General features: G+C 39.0%; 1 protein-coding gene across 3 annotated transcripts in view; it reads left to right on the forward strand.

Moving 5' to 3' along the window:
• Positions 1-27,257, forward strand: part of LOC100679866 (inactive dipeptidyl peptidase 10) — a 160,524-nt gene that overhangs the window by 36,941 nt on the left and 96,326 nt on the right. For all 3 annotated transcript variants that reach the window (XM_031927154.2, XM_031927156.2, XM_031927155.2), the window contains one exon: positions 18,162-18,308. In XM_031927154.2, coding sequence (XP_031783014.1) covers positions 18,162-18,308 — 147 coding nt within the window. The remainder of the gene's footprint in view (positions 1-18,161; positions 18,309-27,257) is intronic.

Genomic DNA, 27,257 nt, shown 5'->3' on the forward strand with positions numbered 1-27,257 from the left:
GTGTAATAATGATTATATGTTAATGTTACAAGTTTAAATGCAAATTTTTCTAAGTCTTAAATTTTTATTGAGATATTTATCACACGATCGATCACATAATAGATCACTTGAATTCTCACGTGATGAATCACGTGATTCGTTACGCGACTATTTAGCGTGAAAAATACGTTAAAAATTACGTCAGAAATCACTCATTAAATCAAAATTAAAGTATTTGTTTTAATTAAAATAAATTATTTTGTTTATACTGAACAATCATGAAAAATATATTTGTTGATGTTAATCCCAATAAATTAACTTCATAATCCATTATCTTACTCCCTGAGCCACTTTTACTTGTCCTAATAATGATAAATTTAAGATCATATATGCATCTTAGTAATATATCATTTATGTGTATAGACTATCTGCTGCTATTTGATAAAATAAGGAAAATAATTCTACTTATACATAATAAAAACCGCTGCCAATTCTTTGGCACGTAGCTTTCTTCAACATTATGTATCGCTTTAATATCTGAACTGTTTGTACTTACAAATAATAATAATTATCTTAGAGTATGCGTTTAGACAAAAGTTTATGGTAAAAAAAGAATCGTAAAGCCAAAATATTAAAAATAGAATGATCTTGGTTCTATCGGTCTTCCCGAGGCAATTTGTACGTAAGGAAGAAGAGGAAAAAGCAGGGTTTTTTTTATCCTTCCCTCGACGTTTTGGTGGACAATGCCACCCTCATCAGGAAAAGAATTAGTGGTGGATCGCCGGTTTTTACATTCGGATATTGCGGGATATGTCTCGTCCCCGCCCGATGGCGGGGGGAGAGGAGATAGAGGTGTTGCTCTCGCAGCTGTTCAGTCCCGAATTCCCAAGTCCCAAATTATTAAAGCAAAAATAATATTACTATGTGATTTAAAAAATACTTATTATTTTAGCAAATTATTAAATTTAGCTTGAGATTTTGCTTCCTCCTAGAGGAAGCTTTGTAATAGTAAAATTTTGTGTTTCGTCAATACTTCTAGAAAATACTTTTTGGTGTGTTAGAAGTTCAAATCAAGTATTTTTAAAAAATGTCCATATGGATGTGCGCGCGGGCGTATGTGTGTGAGGATGTGTGTGTGTGTGTATGTATACCGTAATATTCCTGGAACTACTCCGTCAATATCAATAAAATTTGACATGCATATCTATTTTTGGATTCTGAATTCGGGAAGAACAGTTATTTTTTATTTACTCAACTATTTATTTTTTTATGGCCATTTTTTGATTTTTAAAAAACACTTTTTTGCGTTTTTTTCAATCTTTCCTTTTTCACTCATCCCATTGTTACAAACAATTCAGCTAAAATGCATTTGAAAGAGAATAAAATTACCTACTTTTCCTCGTTTGGTCCTCAAAATCAACTGCTTTGTTCGGCAGATAAAATGAAAAAGGTGATTTTTTTTTAAAAATTCATATCTCTGGAACTAAACATCATAACCTCACGAAAAAAACGATGTCGATGGGTCATGTGTCAAACTATATCACATTAAAATTTTAAACGATTTGACTACTGATTTTTTCAATAACAAATCGAAAACTAAAAAATAAGTTGTTTTTGTGCCTCAATTACAGACGTGAAGAGGCCTAATTGCACTTGAGATTTTGGGAAAAAGTAGATATTTTATGTGTTTTGGCTAAGTTCATTGCGTAGCTTCCAAACCCCTATGGTTCTTAAGATATCAAGGTTTCAATTTTTTTTTTGAAAATTTTTGAATGAAATGAAATCTACTAGGTTATAAGTGTCAAATTTGCATGTAAAACCACTTATTAGCCATTATATCATGTTTGTTTTCAACATAACTTATAGTAAAAGCGCAATCCCATTCTGAAACTTAACAGCTACTTTTTGACTATAAAAAGGTATCTTTTTACTGTATTGAGGTTGTCGGAGTCCGGATCGAACATTCAGATTTTTATATTTTAAGGTTTAAAATGCAAATGAGGTGTCACGTTTATCCATGAAATAAGTAGCCCTTTTTTACAGCGTGAAGTTAGAGCACGAGCGTAGCGAGTCCGATTATTACAGTGCAAAAAAGGACTATTTATTCCACGGATAAGCGTGACATAAGTAAGGTTTTATTTCACGCAGTGCTATAATAACGCTATACGATTATATGCGCGATGGGATCAATGTCGAAAGCAATAGTAGCTTATTGTCTATCAAATAGATCAAGATTATAAGGGGCATATGCGTTGTAAAAGATGTGACATCTTCCTAGAAAAAAATTTTTCCAAAAGTAAAAAGACAAGTACCTTGGCAATAAAAAGTAGTGAAATCATAAATATTAAAATGTCAAGTAAATGTTTTTGCTTTCTCCTCAGAGGAAGCTTTGTAATAGTAAAATTTAGCGCGCGTGCCCCAGGAAGTTGGGCAGCAACGTCTTTGCCGTCGCAGTACAATTATCGGATTCACGGTTGTAACGCAGGTGACCCTTGATGGTAATGCGCTGCAGGCGATGATGCGTCGTGGATGGCAGTCAACAAACCCTTTGTGTGTGCGCCGTCTTCTCCTCCCCTTGAGCTCGACGTCAAAGCTGGCTCTTGCGGCTCGTGGCTGTCGTTGCAGATGCCGCAGGGTGCAGGCTGCTTGGCGGTCCGCTGTGTCGTTTGATTGGCTTCCCCGCAGGGAAGGTATGGAAGGCGACGTGGGCGATCGGCTCCTTGGCAACCCTCACCTCCTTGGCTTGCCGGCGGATAGCTGATCCGACCGGCTCAGCTTATGGCTGATTTGGAAAAGAGTGATTTTTTCCTCGAGTGTCTCGAATTGCGCTCCAGTTCCCCTTCCCCTTCGGGTGTCTTTAGCAGACTTCGGTTGCCCTGCCGCTTGGCGCTCTCTCTCTCTCTCTCCTTCTTTGCGCGTGTCTCTCACGCGCTTTCCTTCTCGTGTTGCGCTGTGTCGCCTTTCTCTCTTACTCATGCGACTCTCGGAATTCCAGTGCTGGGGTCACAATTATTTGGAGGGTCGCTCGAATGCCAACTTCAGGGGGCATCGCGGTAAGAGCGATCTGCTTTGTCCCTTGAAGTCAGCCATCGGGCGACCCTGCATCAATTCGAAAATGTTCGAATTACCGGTGGCTGTGCCGATGAATAAGAAAATGTCAATCTCAAACTAAAAAACAAGAACTCTAAGCCAGGGCTGTTAATCCACCTTGCCTAAGTATACTATACGTATACTATGTATAGTATACGTATAAAACAGAAATAATAAACAAGGCACAGTATAGTTTAAAAATCGAAAAAATAAATTGCTGTAATTAAATTTTGAATATCGGGCAACCAATTAGGTACTAAAAGAATAAAAGTTACTGTAAAAAAATGTTGGAATAAAGCAACACTTTTGCTCTCTAGTCAGGCCCGCAAGCCTGTGCGCATGCGCGCCGCCTGCGCTCGCTTGAAGAGAGATTCTCGACGCTCCGCCGGCTAGAGTAACGTCAACCCTCACAGAGAGCGCACGTTCGGTCACGTAGAGTTAATATCGATATTATTTAATAAAGCCTTGGTACTTAAAAGATTGTTCGAGTGTTCAGTGTACTTAATCCGTCCACCTCACTACTTCCTTCCAACAAAAAATAATTTTTTAGCTTTAATAACAATTATAAACATTCATTGAACATTTTACGTACTTTTACCCGAATGGCATTATTGAAATCGTACAAAATTTCAATTTCAGCATTACAGGCGGTTGAAAACGGTAGAATAATAAACTACATAAAAAGTATGAATTATGTAGACATAATTAGAATATTAACCCCGATAACATGATGTCGGCCGAATGACGGCACTGAGACGGCACGGAATGGGCCACGCGTGACGTCCAGGTACCCCTGCTCCGGGACACGGAAATGACGGCATTGTGCTGAGCACAATGACGGCACGCGGTGCAAGCATCGTGCCGGCACTTAAATTAAGCGAAAAAACAAAAAAATTAAAACCCTAACGAGGATCGAACCCTGAACCTTTCAGTTAGCAGGCAGGCACTTTACCACTCGACCACGAACACTTGTTACAAGTCATAGCTAATTGTGTCCTTATGTATTGCGAGCAGCTGTTGATTTTAATAAAGTTGCAAGTTATTGTAATAAACAATCACCAAAATTATTATTAACGCGTTTAACAACATTGATAATCGCCGCTTATTTCGTATAAGTCGCGAAACTGGCAGGCTGCTATAAATTCGGTAGTCGTGAAAGAATAGCCATAATAATATAATTAATAAAAATTGGCAAGGAACAAAGTCCGGTGGATAAATAATAGCCCAAATTAACAAAATCAACAGCCTTAAAATATCATACATTGAAAAGCCTTATTTCGTGAATTGTGCGGCTGAAAAATTTCTAAGTTTCGCAGCCAACAAAGCCAGCATTCTGCGGGAATTTCGTTCCGACAGAATGCTGTCATGGCAAGAAGCACTCCCAGCAGGCATTCTGCTAGCACTCTGAAAGAGCCAAATGTTAATAAATTTTGAACACGGGTCGACGGCACAATGCCGTCAGGTAGCTCCTCAAAATGTCTTCATAATGCTGCCATGAGTGCCAACACGGCGTGACCGCAAAATGCCGACATTTTGCCTTCGTTCGTGCCGGTGTCATACAGTCGGCACTCATGGACGTCATTCTGACAAAGTTTCGTGCCGTCGCAATGTGAGCACGCGTGCTGGCACGCTGTGCCGCCAAAATGTCAACATTATGACTTCCCGAATGGCAGGAAAAAAAAATTTTTGAAATTTCCAACGAAAGATGGCTTGGGGACATCACAATGACGGCACGAGCGGCCAGCATGCGTGACCCCAAAATGCCCGGCATGCGATGTTATCGGGGAATGTAATAAAACGATAAAGCCCCTTTTACACTATGTACTGGAATTGTAAAATATTTTAATTACGCATCGACCTATGAATTATAAGGCGTTTTTGCTGTCGCTGATTACGAATCTGACCTCAAATTGGAAAATTAATTTGTTGAAACATTTTCATAAATGCAAATTACTACATCATTGGAGATTTAAGAGAAAACCATATAGTATAAGAAGTTTTTTAGGGTCGCTGTCGGTCGGGTCGGTAACTGAACCACCCCGTGCTCTCCGTGCTCAATAATTCATTTAAAATAACTTGGCACATCGGAGAAAGGCGAGCGAAGCGAGAATAAAATCTACAACCAAAGTGCTAAAACTTAACTACACCACGCTTCCCGATGGTAATAAATTATTTAAACAACACCTCGGTACATCGAAGGAAGGCGAACGGAGCGAGGATAAAACCTGAAACAGAAGCGCTTAAACCCAGCTACCACATGGTCCCCAAAAGTAATAATTTATTCTAACAAAACCTCGGTACATCCAGGGAAGGCGAGCGGAGGGAGGATAAAATCTGAAACCAAAGCGCTTAAACACAACTACACCATGCTCACCGAGTGTAATAATTTAATCAAATAACACCCCGGAACACCGAAAGAAGGCTAGCGAAGCGAGGATAAAATCTGAACCCAAAGCGCTTGAACCCAGCTACCCCATGCTTCCTAAAGCTAATAAGTTATTCAGACAACAGCTCGGCACATTGAAGGAAGGCGAGCCAAGCGAGGATACAACCTGAAACGAAAGCGATTAAACGCAACTACACCATGCTTCCCGAGGGTAACAATTTATTCAAACAACACCTCGGCACATCGAAGGAAAGCGATCAGAGCAAGGATAAAACCTAAAACCAAAGAGCATGAACCCAGCTACCCCAAGCTCCCCAAAGGTAATAATTTATTCTAACAAAACCTCGGTACATCCAAAGAAGGCGAGCTGAGCGAGAATAAAATCTGAAACCAAAGCGCTTAAACACATCTACCCCATGCTTCCGACAGGTAATAATTTAATCAAACAACATCTCGTCACATTGAAGGAAGGCGAGCGAAGCGAGGATACAACCTGAAACGAAAGCGATTAAACGCAACTACACCATGCTCCCCAAGTGTAATAATTTAATCAAATAACACCTCGGAACACCGAAAGAAGGCGAGCGGAACGTGGATAAAACCAAAATAGAAAGCGCTTAAACACAACTACACCATGCTCCCCGATGGTAATAATTTATTTAAACAACACCTTGGGACAACGAAGTAATGCGAGCGGAGCGAGGATAAATTCTGAAACCAAAGCGAAACACAACTTCACCACGCTTCCTGAGAGTATTAATTTATATAAACAACACCTTGGCACATCGAAGGAAGGCGAGCAAAGCAAGTAGTAAACCAAAAACGCAAGTGCTTAAACACAACTACACCATGCTCCCCGAGATTAATAATTTATTTAAACAACACCTTGGCACAACCAAGTAAGGCAAGCGGAGCGAGGTTAAAATCTGAAACCAAAGCGCTTGACCCGAGCTACACCATGCTCCACGAGGCTAATAATTTATTCAAACAACACCCCGGCATATTGAAGGAAGGCGGGCGGAGCGTGGATAAAACCAAAAACGAAAGCGCTTAAACCTAGCTACTCCATGCTTCCCGAGGGTAAGAATTTATTTAAACAACACCTTGGCACATCGAAGGAAGGCGAACAAAGCAAGTCGTAAACGAAAGCGCTTAAACACAACTACACCATGCTCCCCGAGGGTAATAATTTATTTAAACAACACCTTGGCACAACGAAGTAAGGCAAGCGGAGCGAGGATAAAATCTGAAACCAAAGCGTTTAAACACAACTTCACCACGCTTCCTGAGAGTATTAATTTATATAAACAACACCTTGGCACATCGAAGGAAGGCGAGCAAAGCAAGTCTTAAACGAAAAACGAAAGCGCTTAAACACAACTACACCATGCTCCCCGAGGGTAATAATTTATTTAAACAACACCTTGGCACAACGAAGTAAGGCGAGCGGAGCGAGAATAAAATCTGAAGACAAAGCGCTTGACCCCAGCTACCCCATGCTTCCCAAGAAAATAATTTATTTAAACAACACCTTGGTACATCCAAAGAAGGCGAACGGAGCAAGTATAAAATCTACAAGTAAAGTGCATACACTCAACTACACCACGCTTCGAAAATAATTTATTTAAACAACACCTTGGCACAACGAAGTAAGGCGAGCGGAGCGTGGATAAAACCAAAATCGAAAGAGCTTAAACCTAGCTAATCCATGCTTCCCGAGGGTAATAATTTATTTAAACAACACCTTGGCACAACGAAGTAAGGCGAGCGGAGCGAGGTTAAAATCTGAAAATAAAGCGCTTGACCCCAGCTACACCATGCTTCCCAAAGGTAATAAGTTATTCAAACAACAACTCCGTACATCCAAAGAAGGCGAGCGGAGCAAGAATAAAATCTGAAACCAAAGCGCTTAAACACATCTACCCCATGCTTCCGACAGGTAATAATTTAATCAAACAACACCTTGGCACATCGAAGGAAGGCGAGCAAAGCAAGTAGTAAACCAAAAAAGAAAGCGCTTAAACACAACTACACCACGCTTCCCGAGGGTAATAATTTATTTAAACAACACCTTGGCACAACGAAGTAAGGCGAGCGGAGCGAGGTTAAAATCTGAAAATAAAGCGCTTGACCCCAGCTACACCATGCTTCCCAAAGGTAATAAGTTATTCAAACAACAACTCCGTACATCCAAAGAAGGCGAGCGGAGCAAGTATAAAATCTGAAACCAAAGCGCTTAAACACATCTACCCCATGCTTCCGACAGGTAATAATTTAATCAAACAACACCTTGGCACATCGAAGGAAGGCGAGCAAAGCAAGTAGTAAACCAAAAAAGAAAGCGCTTAAACACAACTACACCACGCTTCCCGAGGGTAATAATTTATTTAAACAACACCTTGGCACAACCAAGTATGTCAAGCGGAGCGAGGATAAAATCTGAATATTATCACTAATAAAATCTACAACCAAAGCGTTTAAAGACAACTACACCACACTTCCTGAGAGTAATAATTTATATAAACAACACCTTGGCACAACGAAGTAAGGCAGGCGGAGCGAGGATAAAATCTGAAACCAAAGCGTTTAAACACAACTAAACCACGCTTCCTGAGAGTAAAAATTTATTTAAACAACACCTTGGCACAACGAAGTAAGGCGAGCGGAGCGTGCATAAAACCAAAATCGAAAGAGCTTAAACCTAGCTAATCCATGCTTCCCGAGGGTAAGAATTTATTTAAACAACACCTTGGCACAAAGAAGTAAGGCGAGCGGAGCGAGGTTAAAATCTGAAAATAAAGCTCTTGACCCCAGCTACACCATGCTTCCCAAAGGTAATAAGTTATTCAAACAACAACTCCGTACATCCAAAGAAGGCGAGCGGAGCAAGTATGAAATCTGAAACCAAAGCGCTTAAACACATCTACCCCATGCTACCGACAGGTAATAATTTAATCAAACAACACCTTGGCACAACGTAGGAAGGCGAGCAAAGCTAGTCGTAAACGAAAGCGCTTAAACACAACTACACCATGCTCCCCGAGATTAATAATTTATTTAAACAACACCTTGGCACAACCAAGTAAGGCAAGCGGAGCGAGGATAAAATCTGAATATTATCAATAATAAAATCTACAACCAAAGCGTTTAAAGACAACTACACCACGCTTCCTGAGAGTAATAATTTATATAAACAACACCTTGGCACAACGAAGTAAGGCAAGCGGAGCGAGGATAAAATCTGAAACCAAAGCGTTTAAACACAACTTCACCACGCTTCCTGAGAGTAATAATTTATTTAAACAACACCTTGGCACATCGAAGGAAGTCGAGCAAAGCAAGTCGTAAACGAAAGCGCTTAAACACAACTACACCATGCTCCTCGAGGTTAATAATTTATTTAAACAACAGCTTGGCACAACGAAGTAAGGCAAGCGGAGCCAGGATAAAATCTGAAACCAAAGCGCTTGACCCCAGCTGACCCATGCTTACCGAGGGTAGGAATTTATTTAAACAACACATTGGTACATCCAAAGTAGGCGAGCGGAGCAAGAATAAAATCTATAAGCAAAGTGCTTACACTTAAATAAACCACGCTTCCCGAGGGTAATAATTTATTTAAACAACACCTTGGCACATCGAAGGAAGGCGAGCAAAGCAAGTAGTAAACCAAAAAAGAAAGCGCTTAAACACAACTACACCACGCTTCCTGAGGGTAATAATTTATTTAAACAACACATTGGCACATCGAAGTATGGCGAGGATAAAATTTGAATCCAAAGCGCTTGACCCCAGCTGCCCCATGCTTCCCGAGGGTAGGAATTTATTTAAACAACAACTCGGCACATCGAAGTATGGCGAGTGGAGCGAGGATAAAATCTGAAACCGAGGCGCTTGACCCCAGCTGTCCCATGCTTCCCGAGGGTAGGAATTTATTTAAACAACACCTTGGCACAACGAAGTATGGCGAGCGGAGCGAGGATAAAATTTGAAACCAAAGCGCTTGACCCCAGCTACCCCATGCTTCCCAATGGTAATAATTTATTCAAACAACACCTCCGCCTATTGAAGGAAGGCAAGCGGAACGTGGATAAAACCAAATTCGAAAGCGCTTAAACCTAGCTACTCCATGCTTCCCGAGGGTAAGTATTTATTCAAACAACACCTGGGCACAACGAAGTATGGCGAGCGGAGCGAGGATAAAATCTGAAACGAAAGCGCTTAAACACAACTACACCATGCTCCCCGAGGGTAATAATTTATTTAAACAACACCTTGGCACAACGAAGTAAGGCAAGCGGAGCGAGGATAAAATCTGAAACCAAAGCGTTTAAACACAACTTCACCACGCTTCCCGTGGGTAGGAATTTATTTAAACAACACCTTGGCACATCGAAGTATGGCGAGGATAAAATTTGAATCCAAAGCGCTTGACCCCAGCTGCCCCATGCTTCCCGAGGGTAGGAATTTATTTAAACAACAACTCGGCACATCGAAGTATGGCGAGTGGAGCGAGGATAAAATCTGAAACCAAAGCGCTTGACCCCAGCTGCCCCATGCTTCCCGAGGGTAGGAATTTATTTAAACAATAACTCGGAACATCGAAGTATGGCGAGCGGAGCGAGGATAAAATTTGAAACCAAAGCGCTTGACCCCAGCTACCCCATGCTTCCCAATGGTAATAATTTATTCAAACAACACCTCCGCATATTGAAGGAAGGCATGCGGAGCGTGGATAAAACCAAAATCGAAAGCGCTTAAACCTAGCTACTCCATGTTTCACGAGGGTAAGTATTTATTCAAACAACACCTGGGCACAACGAAGTATGGCGAGCGGAGCGAGGATAAAATCTGAAACCAAAGCGTTTAAACACAACTTCACCACGCTTCCTGAGAGTAATAGTATATTTAAACAACACCTTGGTACATCCAAAGAAGGCGAACGGAGCATGTATAAAATCAACAAGTAAAGTGCTTTCATTTAAATACACCACGCTTCCCAAGGGTAATAATTTATTTAAAAAACACCTTGGCACATCGAAGGAAGGCGAGCAAAGCAAGTAGTAAACCAAAAAAGAATGATGGCGAGTGGAGCGAGGATAAAATTTGAAACCAAAGCGCTTGACCCCAGCTACCCCATGCTTCCCAATGGTAATAATTTATTCAAACAACACCTCCGCATATTGAAGGAAGGCAAGCGGAACGTGGATAAAACCAAATTCGAAAGCGCTTAAACCTAGCTACTCCATGCTTCCCGAGGGTAAGTATTTATTCAAACAACACCTTGGCACAACGAAGTAAGGCAAGCGGAGCGAGGATAAAATTTGAAACCAAAGCGCTTGACCCCAGCTACCCCATGCTTCCCAATGGTAATAATTTATTCAAACAACACCTCCGCATATTGAAGGAAGGCAAGCGGAACGTGGATAAAACCAAATTCGAAAGCGCTTAAACCTAGCTACTCAATTCTTCCCGAGGGTAAGTATTTATTCAAACAACACCTGGGCACAACGAAGTATGGCGAGCGGAGCGAGGATAAAATCTGAAACCAAAGCGTTTAAACACAACTTCACCACGCTTCCTGTGGGTAGGAATTTATTTAAATAACACCTTGGTACATCCAAAGTAGGCGAGCGGAGCAAGAATAAAATCTATAAGCAAAGTGCTTACACTTAAATAAACCACGCCTCCCGAGGGTAATAATTTATTTAAACAACTCCTTGGCACATCGAAGGAAGGCGAGCAAAGCAAGTAGTAAACCAAAAAAGAAAGCGCTTAAACACAACTACACCACGCTTCCCGAGGGTAATAATTTATTTAAACAACACATTGGCACATCGAAGTATGGCGAGGATAAAATTTGAATCCAAAGCGCTTGACCCCAGCTGCCCCATGCTTCCCGAGGGTAGGAATTTATTTAAACAATAACTCGGCACATCGAAGTATGGCGAGCGGAGCGAGGATAAAATCTGAAACCAAAGCGCTTGACCCCAACTACCCCATGCTTCCCAAAGGTAACAATTTATTCAAACAACACCTTGGCACAACTTACAAGGAAAGGTACCCAACCCGAACTCACCGATTTTGACGATTTTCATATATGTTGTAGAACATAAAAAAATAAGAGACACGTATTTTTTTTTATCGGCTAATTTTCACTTTTAAGGGGTAAAAACCTCCCCTAAAGTTAACCCCCAAAAAGCGTTTTTTTAAATATCTCGGCTTAAAATTAATATTTTTCAATGAAACAAATTGGAGGTTATTTCTTACAAAAAGAGTATTTTTTATTATAATATTAGAGTATAATAATAATCTACAATCTTTTATCTTTTGCCATAGTGCATTTTTTGTATTGAGCATAAAATATATTATTTTACGATGTTTTTACAATAATGGTAGTCCTCATAAAAGTGTTTAAAGCACAATGCTTTTTTGCACCAACCACATCGTACAATTGCAATGTTTGTGCACCCTTCTATTTCACAATGTGTTGCACAAGACTTTCCAAAACTGAAATCTATAGGATTATCAAATTTATCTGGTTTTTCATTGACGTAACCGCTTTTATACCAGGAATATTTAAACAAATCTATATATCTCGGTGAAGACAGTTGGTTGTGAACCAATGATTGAAGTTTAATTATATTATTTCTCACATGTAAATTCATATCATGATCCATTAACATTGCATTATCAGAAAATGTTCGGACAAAGTTTTTCCAAATACGGAATCCATAGACATCAAGTGGTTGTATTTTTCCTGTGGTTCCAGTTGGAATTTTTTTATGTTAATAATTTTATTTTGTGGCATTGTTTCTTCTATAACTTTGTCACAATGACCACTCCAAGAATCAAGTAATAGTATTGAGTGATGGCCTACATAGGGATAAAATATTTTTTCCAACCAGATTTTGAAGTGATCTGCAATTAAACGACTTACTAATTAACTGATCAACGATATTACAATGTAAAAATTGTTATTAGTTCCCTTACTTGTTGTTAATTTTCCAGATTTGGATGCTTCCACGTACACGTTTTCTGGTCTAAATATGTTTTGTTCTACAATAGGGCCAAACTTGCCACTTGGTTCCTTTAAAACAAGAAATAGCGGTGACAACAGTTGTCCAGTAGCTGATATTAGTGGCTGTATAGTATAACTATGCGTTGTTGCTGAAATTGACTGTACCAGACATTGCACTTGCTTTTCTCCTTCTACTGCTAATGTTCTTCCAGAATGCATTTCTAGCTGAAATCCGCTCTCATCTGTATTATACAAATTTTCGAGTCCAATCCTTGGTATACACGATTTAACGTCATCGATAAATGCTTCAGCTTTAGCCGTAAGTTCTGCACTACTTTCTAGTGTTTTTCTTGTTATGAACTTATTTATTTTCCTAGAAACTATTCGGTGTGCTTGCTTAAATTTGAGTAACCAATGTTTAGAAGCTTTGAATCTAATATCATCAAAACCAATTTCTTTTTTAGCTTGTAAGGCCCATCGAATTATATCTTCATCATGGATAATTGAACCACTGTCGAGAGCTGCTTGAAAATTATCCAGGGTATACTGACAAATTTGTGCTACTTTTTCTCTATACGTGCCACCTTTATTAATTGAATGAGCCCAACGACGTAGCTGACTAATAGATGATACTTTTTTGAATCTGTTTTGCACTGTTTTGAGACTTAAATTTTGCTTCGTTTTGCTACTTCTCCAAAATTCTCTTCACAGCTCTTTTTTTGTATTCAAAATCTAGTTCTTCATTATCTGCTGTACATTGATTTGTTGGTGCTATATCCGGATCAGGAAAATGATGTTGCACTTCATCTTCAATTATTTCCACATTATGGTCTTTATACTCTTCTTGAAAATCCAAAGAGTCATCAGTAATCATTTCTACATCGTTGAAATCATGTGTTGCATCTATTAAAATTTCTTTTATTTTTTCGGCCAACTCTGTTTCGTGATAATTCGTGACACTATCTGGTATGTTTAACGCTTGAAAGTATGCTAATAATAAGTTTAGAACGTTTAACGGATTAATTTTCATTTTTCAATCTAAAATGAAAACAAGCGGTAAAATTTATACAAGCTGTGTTTTTGCATGTAAGGCACGACTGCTACATTTCTACCAGAATAAAACGAGTGAATGTAAATTGAATCAAATCATTAATTTATGCATTGGAGAAGAATTCTCGTTCCACTTTGTGATGTTCGGAAAACTCTATTTTTGGTTTTATTCAACTTTTATTCACTTTGAAATTGAATAATGTAAATCTATATAAAATCACTAAAGAAAATTTTCTACAACTGTATGATACCACTGACAAACAAAAAGACGTACTATTCGTACTTTCCGGCATCGAACTAGAATACCCACAAAACTCACTCACTGCCTAAAAAATAACACAGGCAGCTGAGGTAAACACTCGATGAAAACAATCTAAAAAAAGAACATACTGATTCGCACATATTGTCAACAACTTTTATGAGTGAAAGACATTTATCTGTGGAATTATCATTGAATGTACGATAACATTCATTAAACTAATGAATGCATATAAAATTCCCTTTCAATAACAACGTGTTCTTTAATTGCAAATGAAGTTCGAGTATTAATATTCTTTTATGTATTTTTACCAATAACAAAAATTATTATAGTAATATAATAATAATAATAATAATAAGAAGAATAAGCATAATTGCAATAGCAAAAATAACAGTAATACTGATAATAGCAATGATAATGAAAAATAATAATAATTAGAATAATATTTATTATTAAATTTAGATTTTTTGATAAATTCATTAAATCGTATCAAATAGTATTATTATGGAATTCCAGACTGTAAATATTTTACTATAGATACAATAATCATTACTTCGAGAATTCATCTAAAAAACGTTTGGCTTACGAAATAATTGTAACAATGAAAAACTCCCAAGTATGACAACATTAAATTTTATTACAAAACGCAAAAGAGTTTGATAAACTAATTTTATTAACCTATGTTTTTTCATTTGCAAAAAAGTGTGGACTTTTTGAATTTATAAAATTATATAATTATGCAATTTATGAAATACTTTATAATTTATGAAATTACTTTTGAAATTATGCTAATTTATAAAAGCAGAAAAATAAATAATCTTTGATTGAAACATAAAACGAGACGTTATTTGTTACATACAAAATGATAGAATAAAATATCGGTAATATGTCTATACTCGTGTCTACGGTAAAGCATAGGCCTTCGGCTTGTCTGGAGGTTAGGGGTTTGAAGTCGTTTGGTTAAAATGCACAACCATTTAGCCTATTTGTTCTTTAGGGGTTTAGGGTTTAAGGCTCTTTAGTTCACATGTACAGGCTACAAAGATCACACATTTGTAAACAAGTTTTTTTGAAAGTTAAAATTTTTTTTCGATATTTCCGTCCGCCATATTGGATCCGCCATTTTGAATTTTCAAAATCTGATAACAGATTTGTAATCAGCGACCTCGAAAACCTCTATATACAAACTTTCTACGAAATATTATGTATTGAATTACATATTTACAGTTATTTTGTGTTAGCGGTGGTTTACCCCCTTAGGGGTAATATTTATGAAAACACCGAAAGACGTCAACTAAATTTTGTTATTAAGGATGTTTAAACATTTTTTCCAATTTTTTTTAGTCGGTTTAAACATTTTTATTATAAAATTATGCCAAAAAATATATGTTTTCAACCCCTAAAAAATAGGGGATGCTACCCTTACTCTTCAAATCACCATGAAATACTTGCTCTTTTTGTAAGAAATAACCTCCAATTTGTTTCATTGAAAAATATTAATTTTAAGCCGAGATATTTAAAAAAAACGCTTTTTGGGGGTTAACTTTAGGGGAGGTTTTTACCCCTTAAAAGTGAAAATTAGCCGATAAAAAAAAATACGTGTCTCTTATTTTTTTATGTTCTACAACATATATGAAAATCATCAAAATCGGTGAGTTCGGGTTGGGTACCTTTCCTTGTTAGACTCAGAGAGCGATAGAGATGCTGACTTGTTCTTCTTGGGCACCACCTGTTTAGGTGTGTTCTCTGTAAATGCTGTTATTATAACTGTTGCCTTCGCCCTTGTCTACGTCAGCAGCAGCCTTAGGTGTGCTGCTGACGTAGTTATCAGCACAGCTAGCACAAGCAAAGGTGGCAGCATTCTTCACAATAATAGACCTGAATGTGATGTATCCAGTATGGAATTGAAGATCGCACATCTCGCACCTCTTCAACCTCTTTCTTGTCGTCCTGTCGCAGCGATCGCACACAGCGGGCGGTTTAACGTCCTTCTTACTGTCTAAGCTCATTTTTGAATTTTTGTGACAACTTACTAGCAGTCAATAAAGTTAAAGGATAGCTGTGAGCGGTAAGTTATCGACAGAGACTCGTGAATCTTAAAGCCAGGTGGAGCGCCAGTCGAGAAAGTGAGAAGTAACCAACCTTAGATTGATGAAGACTTTGTTGGTGTTTCGACAACTAACAGGTAGCACCACTTAGATGTCTTTGAGCGAAAAGAGACGCCGTGCAGCAGAAAAGAAAGCGCGTAAACTTGGAGGTAAGGTTGCAATGAAAAATGTTGAAGCAGAGAAAACAGCGTTAAAGAAATTGCAGCCTCCAGTGATTTATATATTACGTTGAAGGTTGTAAAGAGGTGCATGTAACTATCTATAGAAAAGCAAGCCCAAAGGCAGCGTGCAGCAGTAATAATGCGAGATGAACAGAACAGGTGTTGTGTACTCACGTGAGAGAGAGAGAGAGAGAGAGAGAGAGAGAGAGAGAGAGAGAGAGAGAGAGAGAGAGAATGTCAACAAAGTGTCTATAGTATATGCAAAGTATAGGCGAACGACTGGTACATAAGCCCAGTGCGCGACCGTACTATCGACTAGACTCTCTCATGCGCTTGGCTAGCCAGCTCTCCTGACTAGTCGATTAATCTACCTACAGGGGCCCTAGCATTTGTGCATTGACGAGCATAGCGCTCTTTACATGTGCTTAGGTTACTTCACCCATGCCAATCTTTATATTAATTCTAATCATGTAATATACTTTATTCACGGCTGAGCTATAATAGCTACTTTATTCCCGAAAAAACGGGACTAAAGTAGCTCATAGCTATTCCCTCATATATTTTTTGTTCCGTATTTGCAGGAATAAAGTAACTGTATTCCCGCGAATGTAAGAATAGTATTTTTTATAATTTCGAAATTTTTTTTAATTTTTGGAAAAATTGAAAAAAAAATTTAAAACGAAAAATTTTGGAAAATTTTGAATATCTAGTTTTTATTAATAATGGATGTGCAGGTTCGACCTTTCAAGACAACAAAATGGCTACACACTCAAGTCGTAAATAAAGTTCTATATCCAACACGGGACTAAAGTCTATCATTCCCTCAGGTGTTCACTACAGTCAACTCACCCGCGGGAATAATCTCCGATTTCAGTCTCTTGTTGCATAATGTACTATTGATAAATACTCAGTTACTATTATTATTGTGTTTATGATATTTAACTTTCTCCAATATTTCTTTGGGGTTTTGGTATAGTTTTGGAGCCCTTGACTCTAATTTGTAGACCGAAGCCCTTCACTCTGCGGAGTTTCATCGATGTCGTGTCGCTGCATCTTGCCAGTAGGTATCGTAGCATACGCCTAAGAAATTACAAGTATAAGAACTATCCCCCCTCTTCTTGGCGTGATGATTCAAGCAATATCACTTCTTGTGTCTAGCACTGTACCGCTAACTCGTTAAGAGCTATGGATTTCGATCTAAGTTCAGCTTTCCATCAGTGTGGGTAACCTTAGATCTACGACACGTTTAGTGCATCTATCCTTCTCCTCTATGCTTTGGGTCCAGACACGAACATTGCTTCGTATTTTACACTTAATAAACACGGATCAAGCTGGTCCACTTCACTATTAAAATTAACAATGTTGCAAATTTTATACTGATACTACTATGCCATAGGTGGCCACGATGATGCCCCTGTTGAAAATATTGACGTGATTTTGTGATGTATTAAAATTGCGTATTTCTTCGTGTAATTTTAATATATGATTTGTGCCGTTTGTTTGTTATATGTTGATTTCGAACGTTTTATCACGTAACTTTATGATTCATTGAAAAAATTGAATCTAAAATTGGAGCTAACGCCTCAAAAAATAATTATGCTTAATATTTTCACTAAATTAAAGAATATAAAAAAAAAATAACATTTATTAGTCATCAGTCCCCATTTTCCGCACTACCATCCGCATGGTAGCATCTATATGGTCACTCATTTTAACAAATTTAAAGTATTTAAAAGTATAATTATTTAGAACTAAATATTTATATAATTAAATAACATACTAAAATCACGTAAAAATGTTTTATGAAGCTAAAGTATTTCAGCATTTTTTAAAAGATATAAAATTACGTGATGAAACGTTTGAAATCAATAAATAATAAACTGACGTCACAAATCACATACAAAAATTACATGAAGAAAAACATAATTTTAGTTCATCACAAAATCACGTCAATATTTTTACCAGGGGCGATCTCTTATCTTTTATATCTCCTCAATACTTTTATTAGAGTACATTAATGATTACAAACATGAATGATATGACAATATTTAATGCAAAATCTTAAAATTCATGAAGTGTTCAAGAAATATATTTTTTCATGCTACAGGTTCTTTATGGTGAACTTTCTCCTCTTTTATTTAATGGTACTTGGGTAAGCAATCGACACATTTGCTATCGTGATACTTGGGGCGGAATATCTTTGTTAGATGCAGCTAATACATCATCACAAAGCTTGATGCCTAACGAAACATTTGTAAGTATAGATGCATTATAAACTATTTGCTTTAAAAATATCTAAATTTAGGTAAAGTTTATTAGTAGAGATTTGAATTCAAGCAAAGGATAAACAGAACCTTATAATGATACTTAGAAAGTGCTGTAATATGTGAATTTATACAGTCATAATACATAAAAAAGGTACTCGTCGCGCCATCTACTGGTTGACGACGATTTCGCGCAACAAGATAAGCTTGAGCGAACGCGAGCATAGTGCGCATGCCTCGCGTATATACTCTAAGCGCATACTATACTGTATACTCAGCTCTGTAAAATCAGACTATGCGATACTGTACCATACTCTCTCTTTCGACTACAAGACTCCAATGTGAGCGGACGTGTTTAACGAAGCTGTTGTCGACTACTACTGTTGTACTCAATATACATTTTTATATTAACCTCAGAATATTTATTTAAATAACCTCTCCAACAGAAAGAATATATATATATAAATTTCGAAGATACTTAACTTTCGGACGGTTTTTGATGGTTTTTACCGAAATTGACGATTTTAGATTTGAGAAGGTTATATCAGTCAGTACTTTCAAAAACCGTGCGACTTTGCCATTAGGTTCAGAACGTTCTGGAAGAATATCTTACTGCAGAGTATACATGTGTGATGCTACTAAGCCCATTCTGTCATCGCTTGCTATTAATCTCTCTCGCTGAGGGAAAAAAAGCACGCTTATAAAGTTTTTAGTTAGCTGAACTAAACATTTGCTAAAAATGCTTCACGCTTCAGCTTTAAATACATGCTTTTCTCTCTGCTACACAAGGCAGAGAAAATGGAGTATTTGAAGCTGAAATATGCCGTATCCTAAAGTCTACACAGAAAAAAGTAGGCACGCTGAGGGACGGTGCAACTGCGCGAGTGGCGACGCGTGCGCTCCTGACCCGTCAGATGGCATGCTCGCATCGCCTCAGTGTGCCTACTTCTTTCTGTGTAAGTATGCTGCGGCTGCTCTTCTGCGCGTTTATTTTTATACGCGTAGCTTATTGCTTGCGCGGCTCTGGTCATTTTTACAGCAAAATAATTCAATTTTGATTTGCAAAAAAACATAGCTATCATAGGTTAGAGAGAACCACGCGCAGAATTACGTGTTGACAAGATTCAGAAAACTTTTTTAATTTGCGTACAAGTATGTGACACACTTGAATAGGTAAGCCGTGAAATCGAGCTACGGCTTTTTCTCCTCGCTAGTTACGCGTTCTGGGCTTGCGACAATTTGTTCTTTGGAGTAAGACGAAGAACCGGCCTATCACGCATCTCTTACCACCATGAAATACTAAGCAGCAGAAGCAGCGTCGTCTAAAAGCAACAAGTAACGGAGGTAGTGGACAGCTTCTGATGATAGTAGATGCTGTGGAATTTAGCGCTCTGGTGCGAGGCGGAATTATGTATGCATAAATAAGAACGGTGCTGCCGCAGCAGCCAGTGTATACTGCATCACCGGCTCAGAAACCATGGGAAGGAGCATAAGAAGTAGAAGAATAGACGTAACGCTTATTCCGATAGTGCTGCGAAATCCAACCAAGCCGGCAGTCATGAGCTGCCAAGTAGTACGAGAGAGAGAGAGAGAGAGAGAGAGAGAGAGAGAGAGAGAGAGAGATTAGATTAGATTAGATTAAATAAGTTTTATTTCTGTACATTGTGTTGTACAATTCAAAATAACAGTATAAAGTAAAACAAGTTATAATTTGTGTGTGTGTGAGAGATGATATATATAGAGTGAATGTGAAATGATATATGTATATAGAGTGAAGGAGAGAGAGAGAGAGAGAGAGAGAGAGAGAGAGAGAGAGAGAGAGAGAGAGAGAGAGAGAGAGAGAGCAGTATGGCAAGGAGCGCGCACTATAGTATAAAAGTGTCGGTTTTTGGTAACGCTCGAAGCATGTCGTTTTTTCTGCATAGCCCCCAACCGCCGAACGCGCGATAAGGATCTGAAAAATTTCAGACCTCTGATTACCCTCAGTTTCAATGGCTATATCAAAAATTATAATTCCATTGATTTTTGCTTTTTTCGACAACTTAAATGCAATATAACTCAAAATAAAAGCATTTTAGGTAAAAACACATGAATACCTGTTTTTGCATATTGCTTATAAAATATGAGAAAAAAGTTTATTTTGACGTATATAGCTTGTTTCATATTGCTATATTAGAATATAAGCTTGATACGCTGTAGCTTGCTTGGGCTTACTTAGTGCTGCGTTTTACCCGGAATATTTTTCGGCACCGTCCAGGTGTTTTTCTTGGCTTTGGAATAGTCCAGGCTTTTTTCTCACAAAGGGGCGCCAGACGACCGACTCGTCAAGACCGCGAGGTCTTTTTCATGCGCATGCACTCTCGCGCTATCGAATCTTTCCGCAGTTCAGCCATAATATAGTTTAGAGCATTAAGGGTTCTTGGTCAGTAGAGAAGGTGGCACAGAGTAGAAAATTACGCAGACCTCAAGCGATTCATGCTATAATGGTTTTATTTATTTAGGTTCTCATGATCACATTTATAGCATATTTTACCCAAAACTTGAGATAAACCGAATTCTTGTAAAACCAACAGAGCTAGACAAACCGCTAAAAAATGCCAAATTTTTGTCCCGAAGCCAAACTCATTTACCCTAGTACTCATGCATACGGTCGTACGCACTCCTTCTCATGGAGCGACACTCCGGCCGAATTCGTGCATCATGCGACGCTCTATCGCCTGTCCTCAAACGTCTCCTTTACAATCACCTGCCGCGCTCACCGCCCCGCTAACTCGTACCCGGAAAGTCCGGACGTGGCTGACCCTTCCCAGACACACCTCGCGTACCGAATAGACCCTGCGCGTGCCTCTGCTGCCCGCGACGGATAACCGCTGTTATCCTCGCTCGCACCAGAAGATGGTGGGCAGCCGTCTAGGACGCGCACAACAACATGCTTCTGACCGGCCGCGCACGACACTGCTTGCAACGAGCGACCGCTGTCGCTCTTGTTTGCACCAGGTCGTCGCTGGCACGCGCCGTCCGCCTAATCTAAAGTAACCAATATGCACTTTTCGCTTAACACTTCCCAAACTTATCAACACCTAACTGCGATACACTTTGCCCTTGAAACTTCTGAACTTTCCGATTTGAATCGATCACAGACAAACCAATTTTACACCATAGACAAGCCTTAAATTTCGCATCAAACCAAGAGATAAACCATATTTTGCTAACACAAAGATACCGGGAGACAAACCCGTGAAAAACCGCAATTCTACTTCCGATGCGCGGCACAAAGAAAATCAAAACCAACACGAAACGAACACAAAACTCTCTCTATACCGTAGCCCGTTCGAGTCGCCTCAACCAAAAGTTGGCAAACAAGAAAGCGAGCGCTGCTCCTTGTTCGAACTCGCGGTCCGCGCCGCGCCGGTGAAAATGGAGATCACTGAGTGGCTTTCTCTAGACCTTATCTGCGCGCGCTTTTCAATTCCGCTCAAACGCGTTCGCACACATTCACATGCAATTATGTAAAATGACGATAAGCCCTATAAATCACGCTTAATAATCTTTCTTCAGCCTATCTTTGGCCTTGCAGTTTCCTCGTCAGCGATGGTTCTCCGGGTTTTCTGCTTAGCGATACTTTCATTCTCAGGTTGATTTGGCAACGCTGCAATTCCTACTCCTCGTACCCTCTCGTTTTTTCTTTCTCGCACCTACTGTGCTTCTCGGCGCTGCTCTCGCTCGGAAGTTATGGAAAACAAAAAGCACACACACATATAAAATCTCGCTCTATACTTTTATACTTTTTGGCCATGGGACGCTCCGCTGCCACCCCGGCCCAGATTTCCCGCTGCTTGGAACGCTGCAATTCTCGCGACGTTACAAGCTATACGGGCCTAGTGCTCAGCTTTGGCGGAGGCAATTTTTGGTTTCTGATGGTAAAAGTGTTCGAGCATGTCAAGTTTCATAATCGGATAGACCTTGCAGTAGAAATTACATGATTCTAAACAAAATAAAAGTTGTATTACTGTATGCTATTCATGGGCTATAGGGTTATGTGTCCAAGTTCTTTGTAGTATATGCATGTTCAGTACATAGCATGCTACAAGCGTTTGGAAGCAAAAGAAAAGGAAAGAAAGGTAATCTCTTTCGGTTTGCTTTACTACAAAATATACACAGACAGAACGGGTATAATTTTAATGCGTAAACTCGTACTTTAGTTTGTATATCGAACATTTAAATGCCTGACTATAATAAAGTACAGGTTGGTATGGAAACGCGATTAAAAATATATATTTGCGTTATTATCAACGCACCGTTTCGTGATTTGAATTCTTCAGAATTTTATCAAGTTTTGATATTGAGAGTCTGGAGCGTTGATACGTCTTTTGAGGCACTACATTGTAAATATGGGCCCGGGCAAAAACCCCGGGTATATCGGCGAGGTGAATACATATAACTCCGTGACACTTACTGATGACGGTAGCATTGGCGTCCTTTAACTATAACAGCCGCGCGCGTGGATAAGGCGTTTGTATACACACACAAGAGGGTGAATTGATTATTTTGTTATATTTGAGGATTTATTGTTTCGTTGTTTATGAAATGACGGTGGTAAGTTTGTAACGATGATTTTTTTCGACACTCTTTACAAGAACAACTTTTATAAATTTCAATATTTTAATAACATTTGTAACACATGCACGATTTCTGGGTTTTTAGACCTAAAAAGCGGGCTTAGAGTGACCTTTTCTGATCAGCTGGAAGAAAGCGGGAAAAAATTTTGTTCATAACACAAGCATGATTTCCGCGTTTTTCGTACCTACTAAGCGGGCGTAAAGCAACTTTTTCAGACCGACGAGCAAAACAAAAAAATTAAAAACGCCCACTGGGAAAAAAAATTAAAAAGGCCCGCTAAAATTCTTTAAAGAAAATGGTCAGTAGTTTACATCAAATATACGTATATATATATATATATATATATATATATATATATATATATATGTGTGTGTGTGTGTGTGTGTGTGTGTTATTTTTCTCTCTCGGAGAAAGAGGTATGAGCGAAAATCTTAGAAAGACCATAGCATGACCTTGTTTATGGGGTCGTCGAAACAGCCCCATCTACAATGTCAGCCGTGTGTCGGATTCCCACCGACTAAACCCATCCCCTCTGCGGTAAGATAAAAAAACACCCAGCCGTAAAAAGGAACGTCCTCTTTGCCTTTATTGACCCTCGGTAAAGGTGCCTAGCTCTATCTTCTATGCCCCTGTACCACGCGGTACCACTGTCAAGTAATGCTTTGTGAAAGGGGGGGGGGGGCGAAAAGCTTTCGCCCGCTTCTGGTTGATGTGGTCGTCATCACTATAGTCCGTCATTTTCTACGTCGCGCATACACACGTACGTACTCAGCCTCTTCGTCTTCTTATGTCTTCTTCGTCTTTCCTGACTTGCTTAAGAATGTCTGCTGCATAGTCGCTGACTGCGCACCATCCATCCTTTGAGGTCAGCATGGCCGTCATATTTGACTTAGGAGTTACTCTGATCTGAAGATACCTCTCAAGTTCCTCTCGCTCCTAATGATATCGTGAGCACTCGCAAAAGACGTGCTCGACATCCTCTGTTGCATCCGAACATATTAGGTAGTTCGGACGGTCGTCTAGTTTAAACTAGAGGTGTGCGAGTCAAAAGTTAAGTTTTACATTTGGTTACGACATTATATTGCAAATAATTAAACCAAAGACATAATAATATATTGTAAGTGTTTAGATTTTAAGTTAACATACGGATTGAACAGATTCAATAGATTACAAAAGCAAAAAAATGTTGATAGGCTGAAAAATCAGTCCAAATAACCAATTGAGTTATTTCTTAGGCAAAAGCTCGAAAAAAACTCGAAAAAGTACTTGAATCTTTAAGTAACATATCACTGTTATAAAACAAGGAAAAACCATAGTATTCGTTAGATATATGTAAAAACTTGACAATCGTGGTATTTAAGTAGATTTTTAACACCCCAGATTTATTTTGCAATCAAAATTAAAAAAGTTCGAGTTTGACTCACACACCCCTAGTTTGAACCGATGCAGGTACGCCCGGAAACATCCGTGCCCGGTCAAAAACTGCGTGAGGTAGTAGTTAACTTCCCCGTGTCTTCTTTCAATCCAGTTTTCTATCCTTGGTATAAGGCGATGAGTCCATCGCCCCTTGCCACTAGCGTTCCATCTTGTTTGTTATTCAGTAATCGTCTTCTTTCTTGCGGCATCCTAGATCTTTTTCTGGCTTTTGTCATTCGATCGTCTCCTAGCTTCGAATACGTCCTTTTTTTCCAACGCTAAAAGGTCACTGGGTGGCATGCCTGCTATAATGCAGACTATTTTGTACTATTTTGTATGGTCGACCCCAAGGATCTTGTTCGACCTCATCTTGTAATTCCTTAAGGCCCCGTCGTTAGTTTTTGCGCATTTTTTTCTTAAGACTTTTTCGTATGTCTTTTATGTCTCGTCCGCGGGCATCTACCATTTCCTGGCCTATAGCAGTTTTATAGTATTTCTTCGAATCCAGGAAAGCAAATGCTTCCAAAAGTACTCGTCCTCTGTGGTTAGTCTTTATGCTGCCCAACTCCATAGCCCACGCATTAAAGTCGCCTGCAATCAGTATTGGTTTCCTCCCTACTGCGTCTTGTATTAACCAATCTAGCAGTTGTTCGAACTGCTTGATTGGAGCGTTAGGTGAAGCGTAGTAGCTGTAAATAGTGACACCTGCTACCTTAGCTCGTATAAATCCTTCTGCGGATCTTCATTCTTTTACAGAGAGCAACGTTTCCATATGCCCGGATTGCTACTTTACCCGCGGTGTCTATTTCCCACAATGGTTCATCTAGATCCTTATATTATTCGCACACAATAGCTACGTCTATCTCTTTCTCGCGGACATACTGATTGAGTAGGTCCTGTGCTGTCTCATAGTCGTTTAGATTTATCTGCACTATCTTCATTTTCGTTGGTTCTTCAGTACTTTTAATGCAGCTCGGTAGGCTGGGCACGTATAGCTACCAGCTGCATGATCACTCTTTGATTCTTTATCCTTTTCCTGGCAGAAAATGCAACTCAGCGCATTCGTGCAACTTTTCGCTACATGTCCTTCCGTTTCGCACTTGAAACAGCATTTACTTCTGTCGTACTTCTCTGTACACTTTTTTGCGATATGGCCAAATCCCAGGCATTTATAGTGAGTACTTTGAGCTTTCCCCTTACGATCGCCTTCTGAGCAATCTGGGCAGGCAGCTGTACGACGACGGTCTGCGTATCTCCATAGTTTTCCCGGAAGGTCTTTACGGACGTCTCCTCTACCACTTTTTTCTCTTCTGGAAACTCTCTACTCAGGGCTTCTAGAATATCCTGCTTGGTAAGCATATCCATGTCTTTTATTTCAAAGACCACTTCATACTGAAGCCTCTTTAATATTGTGGCTTCTTTTACCAGTACCGCCTTAACCTATTCTTGAAGTTCATGCGTTTTCATTTTTTTAATGCGTCGTATCTCCAAAAAAAGATCTCCGTCCACCGTTTTGCGTATCTTATTTACGCTGTTACCAAGCACTGTCAGATTAGGGTCCGCTTTATTTTTCTCAAAATATCAGCGTACGAATTTTCTTCAGCTGCTTTTATCACAAGTGCATCAGGGCTGGTGAGTCTCTTTCGTGGACTTCTAGTGCCATTTTTGTTCTTGGTACCAGTGCTTACCCGTGGTGTCCATTTCCCACGATGGTTTGTCTAGATCCTTATATTGTTTGCACACAATAGCTACGTTTACTTCTTTCTCGCGGACATACTGGTTAAGTAGGTCCTGTGCTGTCTCACAGTGGTTTAGATTTAACTGCATTATTTTCATTTCCGTTAGTTCTTTAGTTCTTTTAATGCGTCTCGGTAGGCTGGTCATGTATAGCTACCAGCTACATGGTCACTCTTTAATTTTTCATCCTTTTCCCGGCAGAGAATGCAACTCAGCTTGTTCGTGCAACTTTTTGCTGCATGTCTCTGTACACTTTTTTGCGATGTGGCCAAAACCAAGGCATTTATAGCATCTAGGTAGTCGCATCTCTTGACTAATCTCCCTGATTCTGCAATTAACCCAACCTACTTTGAGCTTTCCCCTTACGATCGCCTTCTGAGCAATCTGGGCAGGCAGCTGTACGACGGCGGTCTGCGTATCTCCATAGGTTTCCCGGAAGGTTTTTACGGACGTCTTCTCTACTATTTCCTTCTCTTTTGAATACTCTCTATTCAGGGCTTCTAGAATATCCTGTTTAGAGGTAAGCATATTAAGGTCTTTTATTTCAGAGACCAGGTCCTGCTGAAACCTTTTGATTGTGGCTTCTTTTACTAGCACCGCTTTAACCGCTTCTTGAAGTTCCTACGTTTTCACGTCTTTGGTGCTTCGTAGCTCCAAAAGAAGATCTCCTGCCACCGTTTTGCGTATCTTATTTACGCTGTTACCAAGCACTGTCAGATTATGGTCCGCTTTATTTTTCTCAAAATATCAGCGTACGAATTTCCTTCAGCAGCTTTTATCACAAGTGCATCAGTACTGGTGAGTCTCTCCCGTGGTTTTTTAGTGCCATTTTTGTTCTTGGCACCAGTGCTTTCGCGTATCTCCTCTTTCCTCTTCCCTTCATTCTTTTTTTTATTTCTAGTAATAACCGAGTAAGGGTAAAAATTTTGAAAAATAAAATTAGAAAGGGTAAAGATTATAAATTCAAAATTTATAAACTTAGATTTTAAAATAAAAAAAATTAGATTTTAAAACAAAAATGTTGAATTAAAATATTGCGAAAGGTGATATTTCTAGTTAAAATATTGCAGAAGCGATATTTTTAGGAATTTCTAAATTTACGTTTTGAAAATTATATCTTTCGAATATTCTGGGACTTAAAATGTTACCTTTCGTTATAATTTAAT

The sequence above is a fragment of the Nasonia vitripennis genome, assembly GCF_009193385.2.
Source record: "Nasonia vitripennis strain AsymCx chromosome 3 unlocalized genomic scaffold, Nvit_psr_1.1 chr3_random0013, whole genome shotgun sequence".
Classification (NCBI taxonomy): Eukaryota; Metazoa; Arthropoda; class Insecta; order Hymenoptera; family Pteromalidae; genus Nasonia; species Nasonia vitripennis.